The sequence below is a fragment of the Hylobates moloch genome, unplaced genomic scaffold (assembly GCF_009828535.3).
Source record: "Hylobates moloch isolate HMO894 unplaced genomic scaffold, HMol_V3 SCAFFOLD_3, whole genome shotgun sequence".
Classification (NCBI taxonomy): domain Eukaryota; kingdom Metazoa; phylum Chordata; class Mammalia; order Primates; family Hylobatidae; genus Hylobates; species Hylobates moloch.
Window position 1 is genome coordinate 130425453 of NW_026652278.1, and position 12823 is coordinate 130438275.

Sequence of the window (12823 nt, forward strand, 5' to 3'; positions counted from 1 at the left end):
TTGAACCTAGAGCGCTTCCGTTAAATTTAGATACCTGTGTGTTCATGATTTCCCCCAATCGAACTGAGTCAGAGTTTTGCCAAGCAAACTACTAATTTCAAGTCCCTTACCTAAAAACAATGGATGGAAGACTGTTAAGATCTTTTACAGAATTACTGTTCCCTGAATATTTCTCATCGTCCACTTCCCATCCATGGCAATATGAAATAGGAACCGGGAAGAGGAACATGTATGCTTACTATTACAGTAAGTAAATAGTATTCAAGCAGTGCTACATCGATCCAGGGCCCTCACTGCGCTGTCTGCTATTAAGCAAAGCTGCTTTTTCTATGTAACTTAAGTCCGTGCCCTTCCGCTGCAGCAGTGGCGCCGCACATCCCCCACCCCTGCGGCCACTTCCGTGTTTACACTCCTCTTCCCTCCAATTCCATGCGTACATTGTCAGCTTCACTCCCGCCCAATCTTCATTGGCCCAGCGCGGGCCCGTAGTCCCGCCCCCAGAAATCAACGTTCTAATTTGGAACACCTCAGAGAGCAGATTGGAACCAGAGGCCTGTCAATCCCGTCTGTTCTGTCCTTTCCGAGGCGCTTCCGCTGTGGTGGGAGGTTGGCGGGGGGAGAGGGGATGGGGGCAATTCCGTGCTGAGACTTCCCTAGGGCCAAGACTCCCTCCCTCTCGCCTCGCTCCTTAACATTCACCCACTGTTTACAAAAATAAATGTTCTTTTCTGACGCCGCAACCCTCCAGGTCAGGGGTACAAATATATTCCGTGTTCTTCCCATTCTCCCCCTAAAAAAACAACCCACGAGGGAAGGGGCATAAACCTAGTTTCTTCGCAGCCACCCGTTAAATGAGCAAAGGGAGGCGGGCCCCTGAAACAACATCCCGGTTACTCAACATTATTAAGTGACCCTGTCCAGGACCGTTACTCCTGAGACTGCATAAGGTGGGAATGTGCGGAGGAGGGAGGGTCAAGAGTGTTTTTTTTTGGCGGGTATCGGTCCACCGGACATCGTCCCTGGCTGCCTGGTCCATGCGGAAGTCATGGAATTGTGGACGAAGTCTGAAGGGAGAACCGAGCGGGGGTGGCGAGCGTTAGACGGAGAAGCCCGCCGCCCCCGACCGCGGGCAGCAGCGGCCTCTCCGGCCAGACAGCGTGGCAGGCGCAGCCGAGAGACAACAGCCTCACTCACTTCCTGGTTCCTCAGCAACTGGGGTGAAGCGCAAAACTCGTCCGCCCCCGAGTCCCCAACTTAACCGCGGCTCCGTTCTCCAGCACCCGCTGCCAGCGCTCCGCCCGGCAGCTGCTGCTGCTGCTCGCCAAACCCACCCTGAAGCGACAGCGCCGGATTCGAGGCAGGTTACTCTCCAAGGTGATCACTTCCTGATTCGTCGCCTCCATTACTTCATTCACTCCCCCCTTTCCCCCAGCCGCCCCAGTGACTGTGAGGTGGACACTCTACCCCCAGACACTGTACCCCCAAGCACACACTGCTACAGGGGAGTCACCCCGCCTTCTGTGCACCCCCTCTCCTGCTGCACCGATGCACGGGAGAAAAGTTCCCCTGTCCTTACCGGCCCGGATGAGCAGATCCAGCTGGTTCGTGGGTCCCTCATGCAGAGACGTCGCCATGTTTATCCCGGGGCTGGAGCTGCTGCTTCACATTGACTTACACCGTGAGCAGCGGCAGCAGGGGAGGAGGCGGAACCCGCGGCCGGAGACACACGCCGTGCGACCGACACACACTCACGCACTCGCACACACTCCGACGCCCGGATCCTTGCGCGTCCTCCGACAGGAAGCCGAGGCCGGCCCGCCTCCCGCCGCCGGGCTGAGAAACCCCACCACCTAACGGCAGGGGCAGGGGCGGCGGCGGCGGCTGTGGCGGCCGCCCCAGCTGGCAACGCGATCCTTCCGCCCCGCGCCCAGACAGGAAGTCCCGGACGCTCGCTCCGGAGAGCGGCCGCAGCCTGCGGCGAGAGACACCTGAGGCTGGGAAACGGCTCCGGGAGCCGCGCGAGGGCACAGCCCCTCGGCAGGAAGAGGCACATTTCACGCTCTGCGGAAGAAAAGTCTGCAATTGTCCCCCCTCTGGAAAAGAGCCATTAATCGTATTTTCTTCCTGGAAGCAATCTAATACCTAGTCCTGCAGCTGTAAATAAAGGTGGCTATTTAACTTCTTTTGGCTTTTTCAAACCTTATGCGACATGTAACCAGTTCACTTGAAACATCTGCACTTTTAACACAGGAACACCAACAAAAAAGTCATACCTAGAACATATTCTGAAAGCATTACTTGGAAAGTAAGGAGTTTCCAACTACTTTCTGAGACCAACTTCCGTCCTTTTCCCTTAACAGAAGTGTCAAAGAGCACATTAAACGGGTATTTAGTAAACAGAACACACCAACCTCTGGAGATTAGACTCCCCCAATATGCTAATCATGAAATTCATGTACCCTTTCATTTCTGTTTGGTTCATTTGGAAACACATTTATATTGTCATTTACTTCAAAAAAAAAGTAATTCTTTCTGAAAACTAACCTTATTACAAACACATATTAAAATACAATGGACGAGGGAGATAAATCGCCAATTTAATGACTATAAATTTACTGAACACAGGAAATCAAACCAATATAATGACGAATAACGCTTCATTAAAATGCTTCCCTGGCTTCAGAATTTAATAATACATAAATTGTTTGAAACAAAAGGTTATGCTAAAGTTGTTTGCACACAAAACTTACATAAAGGAACAGTGCCTCCTACAGAGTAAGTGCTCAATAAGTATTTGCTGAATAAACAAAAAGATCTGGCAGTTACAAATTTAAAATAACAAGGTGACAATTTTTATCATCCGAATTAACTGAACTGTGTAGAGAAAAAAGTGTTTTCAGTGGTAACATTAATGCGATATCATTTTATAAAAGCTTGCCCAACATGAATGTAGCATCAGAATGGATTTACATAGCCCATGACTATTTTTTCTCATTTCTCCTAATATTCATTTATTCTCTTGGTCCTTTTACCCTACCCCTATCATCACCATGATCCTCACTCTCCCAAAAAAGAACCTACATGCTATTTCCAAAGTACAACTCCTCTTTAAATAAGGATCTCTTTCTTGAATTAGGTAAACCTGCCATGTATGGGACAAAATGAACTACATGGTAGCTTTTATATTTTATTGTCAATCAATTTAAAGTAAGCATCATCCTTAGCTGGGCATTGTGGTGGGCCTGTGCACCTAGTGACTCAAGTCTGAGGCAGGCCATTTTCTTGAGCCCAGGAGTTTCGGGTTGCAGTGAGCTGTGATCGCATCACTGCACTCCAGCTAGTTATTTGAGAACCACAGAGTTAGTCCACTCCTTCACTTTACACATTGGGAAACTGAGGCCCCAAGAAGTTACTTAACAAAGGTTACAAAGTATCTTATTACTTTAAGGTCAAAACTCTTACAAAACAGTCTTCTATAAAATTTAGAAGTTATAAAAAAAGTTAAATCCATTTTACTATTATATTTATAGTATTATAAACTGCAAAATGGTTGATTTTTTTAAATGTCAAAGGTTAAGCAATGGGAAGTTAAGAGAGAAAAATGGAAGAAAAAAGTTTTGAGAAGTGAATGAGAGAATAGGAAGAGGCCAAGCTGTCTTAAGTTTTTCTCATACAACTAAACAATGAAATTCAGCCGGGCGCGGTGGCTCACGCTTGTAATCCCAGCACTTTGGGAGGCCGAGGCGGGCGGATCACAAGGTCAGGAGATCCAGACCACGGTGAAACCCCGTCTCTACTAAAAATACAAAAAAATTAGCCGGGCGTGGTGGCGGGCACCTGTAGACCCAGCTACTCGGAGAGGCTGAGGCAAGAGAATGGCGTGAACCCTACAACCCCAGGTGCCAGGGAGCGGATTGTCCGGAATCAAACAAAACAAAACAAAAAAACCCTTCATGGTTGGTACCTTGAGCATGTTTAGGGAAATAACAAGGTCAAGAAAACCGTAAGAAAAATATGTCTGTGAAGGACAACAAGCTGAAATCATATAATTTAGGAGCACCAAGTAAAGCTTGGTCTGTCAACATCAGAAAATAGACAATAGTTACAGAAGTACAGTCTACAGATGTAAAAAGAAAAAAGATGAATTATTTCATATATTTTATACTACTGTTTAAATGTCTATTTGAGCTTTTTATGTTACTGATTTAAGTCAGGTTTTATAAAATATTATTACAATGAAGATCTTCGAACCCATAGTCATAAACTAATTCACTTATTCAACAAATTATTATCCAGTACTTACTTTAAGCAAGTTTCTGTTATAGGTGCTTATTAAGCTGGTAGCACTAAATTATGTAACAAAAGGAAGAAATTAAGCCTTCTCAATTCATACAGAACTCCCCACCCACCAAGGGTGAAAGTCTTAGAGATAATATGATACACAAGACTGCTTATATATGAAATTAAATAATAGGGCTGTATATACAGTGGGTATAATTACTACCCAAGGATGTTAAATTATTTGTAATTATAAAAGCCTTCATAAAGCATAAATTTTTAATAGGGGTTCAAAGAGGCAAATTTTTCTTAATGAAATGTTTATTTTTTCAGAGGAAAAGGATTATGGCTAATTTTAGATTCTCAGAGGATCGTAACTCCTAAAAGTAATTTTATTGTAAGTCCTTCTGTTATATGTACAATAGCATTCATTTTGAGGCATGAACCATGAAAATCTTCTGACAAGGGTCCAGAATGTACTGTTTTTGATACAAACTTAGCTTAGGTGTGATCTGACTTAGGTTCATGTTTTTTTGCATTTTAACTTATCCCTGGGCCAGACTCTCCTTGAGACTTGTTGATTCTTCACTTTATGATTTATACTGGACAAACCATTCCGTCCAATTCTTAGCAGCCACTCTTAGAAGACTGTCAGCTAAGTATTGCAGCTAGTCATTAATTAATTCATTAATTCATTCATTTATAGAAACAGGGTCTCACTATGTTATCAAGGCTGGTCGTCAACTCCTTGCCTCAAGCAATCCTCCGTCCTTGGCCTCCCAAAGTGTTGGGATTACAGGCATGATCTGCTGTGCCCAGCCCTGCAGCTAGTCTCTTCTAATGGGTGTTAGACAAACACGTTTTTTTTGTTGTTTTTGTTTTTTTTTTTTTTTTTTGAGACAGAGTCTCGCTCTGTCGCCCAGGCTGGAGTACAGTGGCGGGATCTCGGCTCACTGCAAGCTCCGCCTCCCGGGTTCACACCATTCTCCTGCCTCAGCCTCCCGAGTAGCTGGGACTACAGGCACCCACCACCACGCCTGGCTAATTTTTTGTATTTTTAGTAGAGACGGGGTTTAACCGCATTAGCCAGGATGGTCTCGATCTCCTGACCTCGTGATCCGCCCTCCTCGGCCTCCCAAAATGCTGGAATTACAGGCGTGAGCCACCGCGCCCGGCCACAAACAACTTTTTAAAATAGCATCTATTAAGCACCCAAATGTACATGAGTTAAAATAGTTAATGATCTCTATAGTTTAAACAACATTTATGACAACTGATTTCATGGGTTTGAGTTGTTTATTATCATCAAAGAATATGTAGTATCTTGAATACACTGGGAAAAAAATTTGCAATTCTTGTGAAACTTTACAAGGGCCCATATATAATTCTTGTTTAGCATGTTTATGAAAAATTTTAGGCTGGTCACGGTGGCTCACGCCTGTAATCCCAGCACTTTGGGGAGCCTAGGCGGGTGGATCACCTGAGGTTGGGAATTTGAGACCAGCCTGGCCAACGTGGTGACACCCCGTCTCTACTAAAAATACAAAAATTAGCTGGGTGTGGTGGCACATGCCTGTAGTCCCAGCTACTCAGGGGACTGAAGCAGGAGAATCATTTCAACCCAGGAGAGGAAGGTTGCAGTGAGCTGAGATCACACCACTGCACTCCAGCCTGGGAGCAGAGCAAGACTCTGTCTAAAAAAAAAGGCCAGGCGCGGTGGCTCACGCCTGTAATCCCAGCACTTTGGGAGGCCGAGGCGGGCGGATCACGAGATCAGAAGATTGAGACCATCCTGGCTAACACGGTGAAACCCCGTCTCTGCTAAAAATACAAAAAATTAGCCGGGCGAGGTGGCGGGCGCTTGTAGTCCCAGTTATGCGGGAGGCTGAGGCAGGAGAATGGCGTGAACCCCAGGGGGCGGAGCCTGCAGTGAGCCGAGATGGCGCCACTGCACTCCAGCCTGGGCGACAGTGAGACCCCGTCTCAAAAAAAAAAATCACAATAAAAGTTTTAACTGAAAATATACTAGTCAAATCTCATTTAATTCCAAAAGGAATATTTAGATTAACTAATTTCTTACAATATTTTCTGAACTCTACCCACTGAAAAATTCTTCAAATGTCAATACTGAGTTTTTAATTGCCAAATCCAGTGACCTCTTCTCAGTCTCCATCTTACTACTTCTCCAAGTATTGTTGACTACCCCTTTATTGAAATCCTTCCCTTCGTTTGATTTTCATGATAGTAAACTGTCTGACTTTTGTTTCTTCCTATTTCTTTTCAGTTGTCTTCACCCACTTCTACACAACCGTTAAATGTGACTGTTCGCCCAAAGTATGATCCTTAGCCACCTTCTCTCTTCATTCTCCACTCTCTCCAGAATGGTATTATCCACCCCCACCTACGACTTTTTTTTTCTTTTTCTGAGACGGAGTTTCACTCTTGTTGCCCAGGCTGGAGTGCAATGGCATGATCTTGGCTCACCGCAACCTCCGCCTCCCAGGTTCAAGCGAGTCTCCTACCTCAGCCTCCAGAGTAGCTGGGATTACAGGCATGCACCACCACACCCAGCTAATTTTGTAGTTTTAGTAGAGACGGGGTTTCTCCATGTTAGTCAGCTGGTCTCCAACTCCTGACCTCAGGTGATCCGCCCACCTCGGCCTCCCAAAGTGCTGGGATTACAAGCGTGAGCCGCTGCACCTGGCCAAGGACTTTAAATACTATTTCTATACTGATTCAAAAATCAGCATATCAAGTCTTGATTTACTTTTAAAAAAATATATAGGTCCTAATTTCCAACTGTATAATAAACATCTCTACTTGAATAACCAACTGATAACTAAAGATCCTTTATCTACAGATTTCATTTATTTACTCTATCAATAACCATTATCTTACCAGGTTAGAAATCTTAGTCATCTATGTTCCTAGTTTAAGAACTCATCTCTTATACATTTTTAGGGGATTTAAACCATACAGGAAATTGCTAAAAATAATGTAACATAGTCATATCCCCTTCTCAACCAGAACCTACAACTACTCATTTATGCTATAAGATTGTTTTCCCCCAAGAAATAACATATAACAGATGAAGATAGCATTTCTGAATACGACCCCCAGACCCCATTCCATCTCTCCAGAGAAACTGCTATCATGAGTTTAGTGTATATTCTTCCATTCTATTTTTTATACTTTTACATGTGTATATATTTACATACGTATGTGTTTGTGTATGTATCCCTGAATGACATACAGTATTATTTTACATGCTCTAGGTACATAAATGACATTAAACTATATATGCCATTCTAAAATGTATTTTTTATCATTCAAGATTTACATTCTATCCATGTAAGTATAAGTAAATATAGCTATTCTTTTTAAATGCTACAAAGTATTCCAGTGTATGCATTTACACCATTTTATTCATCACATTATCTAGGTTATTCATCACATTATCTAATAAAGTTATTCACCACATTAGCAAAGTTTCCATTTCTTACTTTTATAAATAATTCTGCAAAAAAAATTACGTTTTCTTAAACATGTATGCTACAGTCTCTCCACATCATATACCGATAAACAGAGTTTCTAGGTCATAAAGTAAGTATTTTGTTTTTTGCTTTTCTGGTATGGGTCTCACTCTGTCACTGAGGCTAGAGAATACTGGCATGACCATAACTCACTGCAGCCTTGAACTTCTGGGCTCAAGAGACCCTCCACCTCAGCCTCTTAAGTTAGCTAGGACTACAGTCATATTCCATGCCTGGCTAATTTTTTAAAATAATTTTAAAGACAAGGGTCTAGCCATGTTGCCCAAGGTAGTCTTGAACTCCTGGTCTCAAGATAACCTTCCATTTGTCTCCTGAGTAGCTAAGACTATAGGCACACACCACCACACCCAGCTTATCAGTACAATTTTAATTTGACGTAATTCTGTCCAAAGTGGTTTGGTAGAGTTACCATTTTTCTCACATGCTTGTCAATTCAAGATATAGGCTGACTTTTTAAATTTCTGCCATGTGTTGAGTAACAAGAAATTTTTCATTGTTATATTAATATGCATGTATTTAAGTATTAAGGATAAATACTTTTTCAAATACTTACTGGCCATTAACATTTCCACTTTGAATAGACTATTTATGTCCTTGGCCATTTTTCTATAAAGGCATGTTTTGTCTTATTGATCTATAGAATGTTAATATATTCTAAATAACAATTCAGATTTATGTTGCAAGTATCTTCTGCCAGCCTGCTGTTTGACTTTTTTATTCTTGAGACAGGGTCTGGCTCTGTCATCCAGGCGGGAGTATAGTGGTATGATCTTGGCTCACTGCAACCTCCGCCTCCCAGGCTCAAACGATTCTTGTGCCTCAGCCACCCGAGCAGCTGGGATTACAAGCACATGCCACCATACCCAGTTAATTTTTGTATTTTTAGTGGAGCTGGGGTTTTGCCACGTTGGCCAGGCTGGTCTCAAACTCCCAGCCTCAAGTGATCCGCCTGCCTCGGCCTCCCAAAGTGCTGGGAAAAATATCAAGTTTTGATGTAGTCAAATTAATGTTTTCCCTTATAGTATATATTTTTTTTATTTTGTTTTGGTTTGGTTTTTTTTGAGACGGAGTCTCACTCTGTCGCCCAGAGTGGAGTGCAGTGGCGCAATCTCGGCTCACTGCAAGCTCCGCCTTCCAGGTTCACGCCATTCTCCTGCCTCAGCCTCCCAAGTAGCTGGCACTACAGGCACCCGCCACCACGCCTGGCTAATTTTTTGTACTTTTAGTAGAGACAGGGTTTCACCGTGTTAGCCAGGATGGTCTCGATCTCCTGACCTCGTGATCCGCCCGGCTCGGCCTCCCAAAATATTGGGATTACAGGCGTGAGCCACCGCGCCCGACCTTCTTATAGTATATGTTAAAGAATCCTTGGAATAAAAAGAAAATCATAAAGAAACTAAGAAATATCTAGAAATGAATTACAATAAAAAATGCAACATGTCAAATTGTGTGATTTAATTAAAACAGTACTTAGTAAAGAAATAAAAGGTTTAAAAATAAACAAGCTCAGCATTTAATTCACAGATGGAAAAAGCAACATAGCAAACCTACAGAAACTAGAAGGAATAAATAATAAAAAGCAGGAAAAATGAAATAGAAAATAGTTATTTTTTTTGAGACAGGGTCTCACTCTGTTGCCCAGGCTGAGTGCAGTGCTGCTATCACAACTCAGTGCAGCCTCAACCTCCTGGGCTCAGGTGAACCTCTCACTTCAGCCTCCCAAGTAGCTGGGACTCCAGGTGTGTACCATTGCACCCAGCTAATTTTTTATTTTTTTGTAGAGGTGGGAGGATCACTTGCCCAGGCTGGTCTCAAATTGCTGGATGCAAGCGATCCTCCCACCTTGGCCTCCTACAGTGTTGGGATTACAGGGATGAGCCACTGTACCTAGCCAGAAAATAATACTTTTCAAAAATATAGAAGATTCACAAAACCAGAAGATGACATTGAAAAGATTAATAAAATAAACAGACTTTGGCAAAGGTTGTCAAGAAAACAGAATATACACATTATTTAAATATAGAGAATATATATATGTATATATATAACATGGAACAAAAAGGGGGAAATAACCACAGACACAATTGATATTTTAAAATAATAAAATAGGCTGGGTGTGGTGGCTCACTCCTGCAATCCCAGCACTTTGGGAGGGCGAGGCGGTTGGATCACCCGAGGTCTGGAGTTCAAGACCAGCCTGGCAAACATGGTGAAACTTCGTCTCTACTAAAAATACAAAAATTAGCTGGGCATGGTGGCAGGTGACTTAATCCCAGCTATTCGGGAGGCAGAGGCAGGAGAATCGTTTGAACCCGGGAGGCGGAGGTTGCAGTGAGCCGAGATCGTGCCACTGTACTCCAGCCTGGGCAACAGAGTGACACTCCATCTCAGAAATGACATGACATGACATGACATGACATAACATAAATAAAATAAAATACGGCCGGGCGCGGTGGCTCACACCTGTAATCCCAGCACTTTGGGAGGCCGAGGCGGGTGGATCAGCTGAGGTCAGGAGTTTCAGACCAGCCTGTGCAACATGACGAAAACCCCATCCTGGATCGAGACCATCCTGGCTAACACGGTGAAACCCTGTCTCTACTAAAAAACACAAAAAATTAGCCGGACGTGGCGGCGGACGCCTGTAGTCCCAGCTACTCAGGAGGCTGAGGCAGAAGAATGGCGTGAACCTGGGCGGCGGAGTTTGCAGTGAGCCCAGATTGCGCCACTGCACTCCAGCCTGGGCAACAGAGAGAGACTCTGTCTCAAAATAATAATAATAATAATAATAATAATAAAAGTATTATGAACAATTATATGCTACTAAAGCTGACATCTGAATGAAACATATGAACTACTAGAAGTATATGAAATTCCCAGTAGGCATACACATACAAAATTGAATAGAATAGTAAATAGTAAAGAAATTTTTTTTTTTTTTGAGATGGAGTCTCGCTCTGTTGCCCAGGTTGGAGTGCAGTGGCACAATCTCGGCTCACTGCAAGCTCCGCCTCCCGGGTTCACGCCATTCTCCTGCCTCAGCCTCCCGAGTAGCTGGGACTACAGGCACCCACCACCACGCCCGGCTAATTTTTTGTATTTGTAGTAGAGACGGGGTTTCACCGTGTTAGCCAGGATGGTTTCGATCTCCTGACCTCGTGATCCGCCCACCTCGGCCTCCCAAAGTGCTGGGATTACAGGCGTGAGCCACCGCGCCTAGCCAGTAAATAGTAAAGAAATTAAAACATAATACACAACCTTCCCTCACAAAAAACAAACAAACAAAAAAACCCAGGCTTGAATATTTTTTATGAAAATTCTAGCAAATTTCAAAATTAATTCTTAACTTATGCAAGCTGTTTGCAGTAGAAGAGAAAAATAATTGAAAGCTAACTGGATTATTTTATGAGCCTAGTGTAATCTTGATTCCAAAGCAGATAAAGACAGGAAAAGAAAATTATGGTTCCACTTCACTTATGAATAGATTCCAAGACTCTTTAACTTAAAGCAATGCAAAGCAAAATGATGAGTAACATTTATCCTCAAACGACAAGACTTCAACATCTGAAAATTCATCAACTGACCATATTAATAGAGTAAAAGAGAAAAATGACTTCTCAAATGCCAAAAAAGCACTTGATAGGACTCATAATTGACACAAAACAAAAGGAATAGAAGATAATTCCTTAACTTGGTATACATTATATACTAAAGCCTATAACAATTTCAAGTTGAAACTTCAGATACATCCCTTTCAAGATTAGGAACAAAACAGGGATGGCCATTAATATTATTGCTCTTTTTAAAATATCACTTTCACATAATACTGGAGTTCTTGACTAACATCTTTCTTTTTTTTTTTTTGAGACGGAGTTTCACTCATTGCCCAGGCTGGAGTGCAATGGCGTGATCTCCGCTCACTGCAACCTCCGCCTCTCGGGTTCGAGCGATTCTTCCGCCTCAGCCTCCTGAGTAGCTGGGATTACAGGCATGTGCCACCATGCCCGGCTAATTTTTTGTATTTTTAGTAGAGACGGGGTTTCTCCATGTCGGTCAGGCTGGTCTCGACCTCCCAACCTCAGGTGATCCACCGCCTCGGCCTCCCAAAGTGCTGGGATTACAGGCGTGAGCCACCGCGCCCGGCAACTAACATCTTAAGAAACGAAAAAGAAACAAGATAACTGGAAAGACAAAAGGAGGGCTGAGTTGTCCTAGCTAAGGCCCTCCTAGACCAGTTAGTTCCCAGCTGATCCACAGATGACCATAGATACAGGACCAAAGCCATCACAGCAGAGTCACATAACTAGCTCATAAGTCTGAGGGAAACAATTAACTGGTTCTTGTTTCAAGTCAATAAATTTTGGAGTGGTTTGTTATGCAGCACGAAGATAAAAGTAGGGACTGAAGGTTATTTATTGCTGAGTAAGTAGAAAGGTAAAATGTGGTGGATGTTTAAAAGGGAGTACTCTGCAGCAGTGTGAGCAACAAATAAGATATACACAAAGCAACATGCAAGGATATTAGGAACAGTGCTTACTTTAAAAAGTAGGAAACAGAATAAGATACAAAACACCATTTATATAAATTTTAATTATGTACAACAGGACATACGACCTCAACACACTAAGAAAATATACATTAATCATTATGTACAACAGGACATACAACCTCAACACACTAAGAAAATATACATTAAATGTGATGCTTATTTGGGAGGGAGGAAGATAAGACTGTTGTGTAAAAAAGATTAATGTCATTTTAAAAAATGAATAAAATGAGGGGATATGAAATAGGGATCTAATTTTAGATTTCTTTATTTATCTTTATATATCTTAGAGTTATTCTTAGGTCCCCAGTAAAGGGTGTTTTGTTTTGTTTTTGTTTTTTTACTATTATCAATGAGATCTTTTTTGTTTCATTTTCTTATTGATTATTGCTCGTGCATACGGCAAACCTGATGAAACTTCTTAGCAACGTTAACAGTTTATCTG

General features: G+C 42.7%; 1 protein-coding gene across 16 annotated transcripts in view; it reads right to left on the minus strand.

Annotated features, from left to right (window-relative positions):
• ELF2 (E74 like ETS transcription factor 2) overlaps positions 1 to 12823 on the minus strand; it is a 134435-nt gene that overhangs the window by 25143 nt on the left and 96469 nt on the right. For 4 of the 16 annotated variants that reach the window (XM_032147366.2, XM_032147359.2, XM_032147360.2 and 1 more), the window contains exon 1: positions 1577 to 1819. The exons of 11 other annotated variants lie outside the window; for them this stretch is intronic. In XM_032147366.2, coding sequence (XP_032003257.1) covers positions 1577 to 1634 — 58 coding nt within the window. In that variant the 5' untranslated portion in view covers positions 1635 to 1819. Of the gene's footprint in view, positions 1 to 110; positions 477 to 1576; positions 1820 to 12823 lie in introns of those variants that run through there. One more of the 16 variants, XM_058436765.1, reaches the window with a different exon arrangement.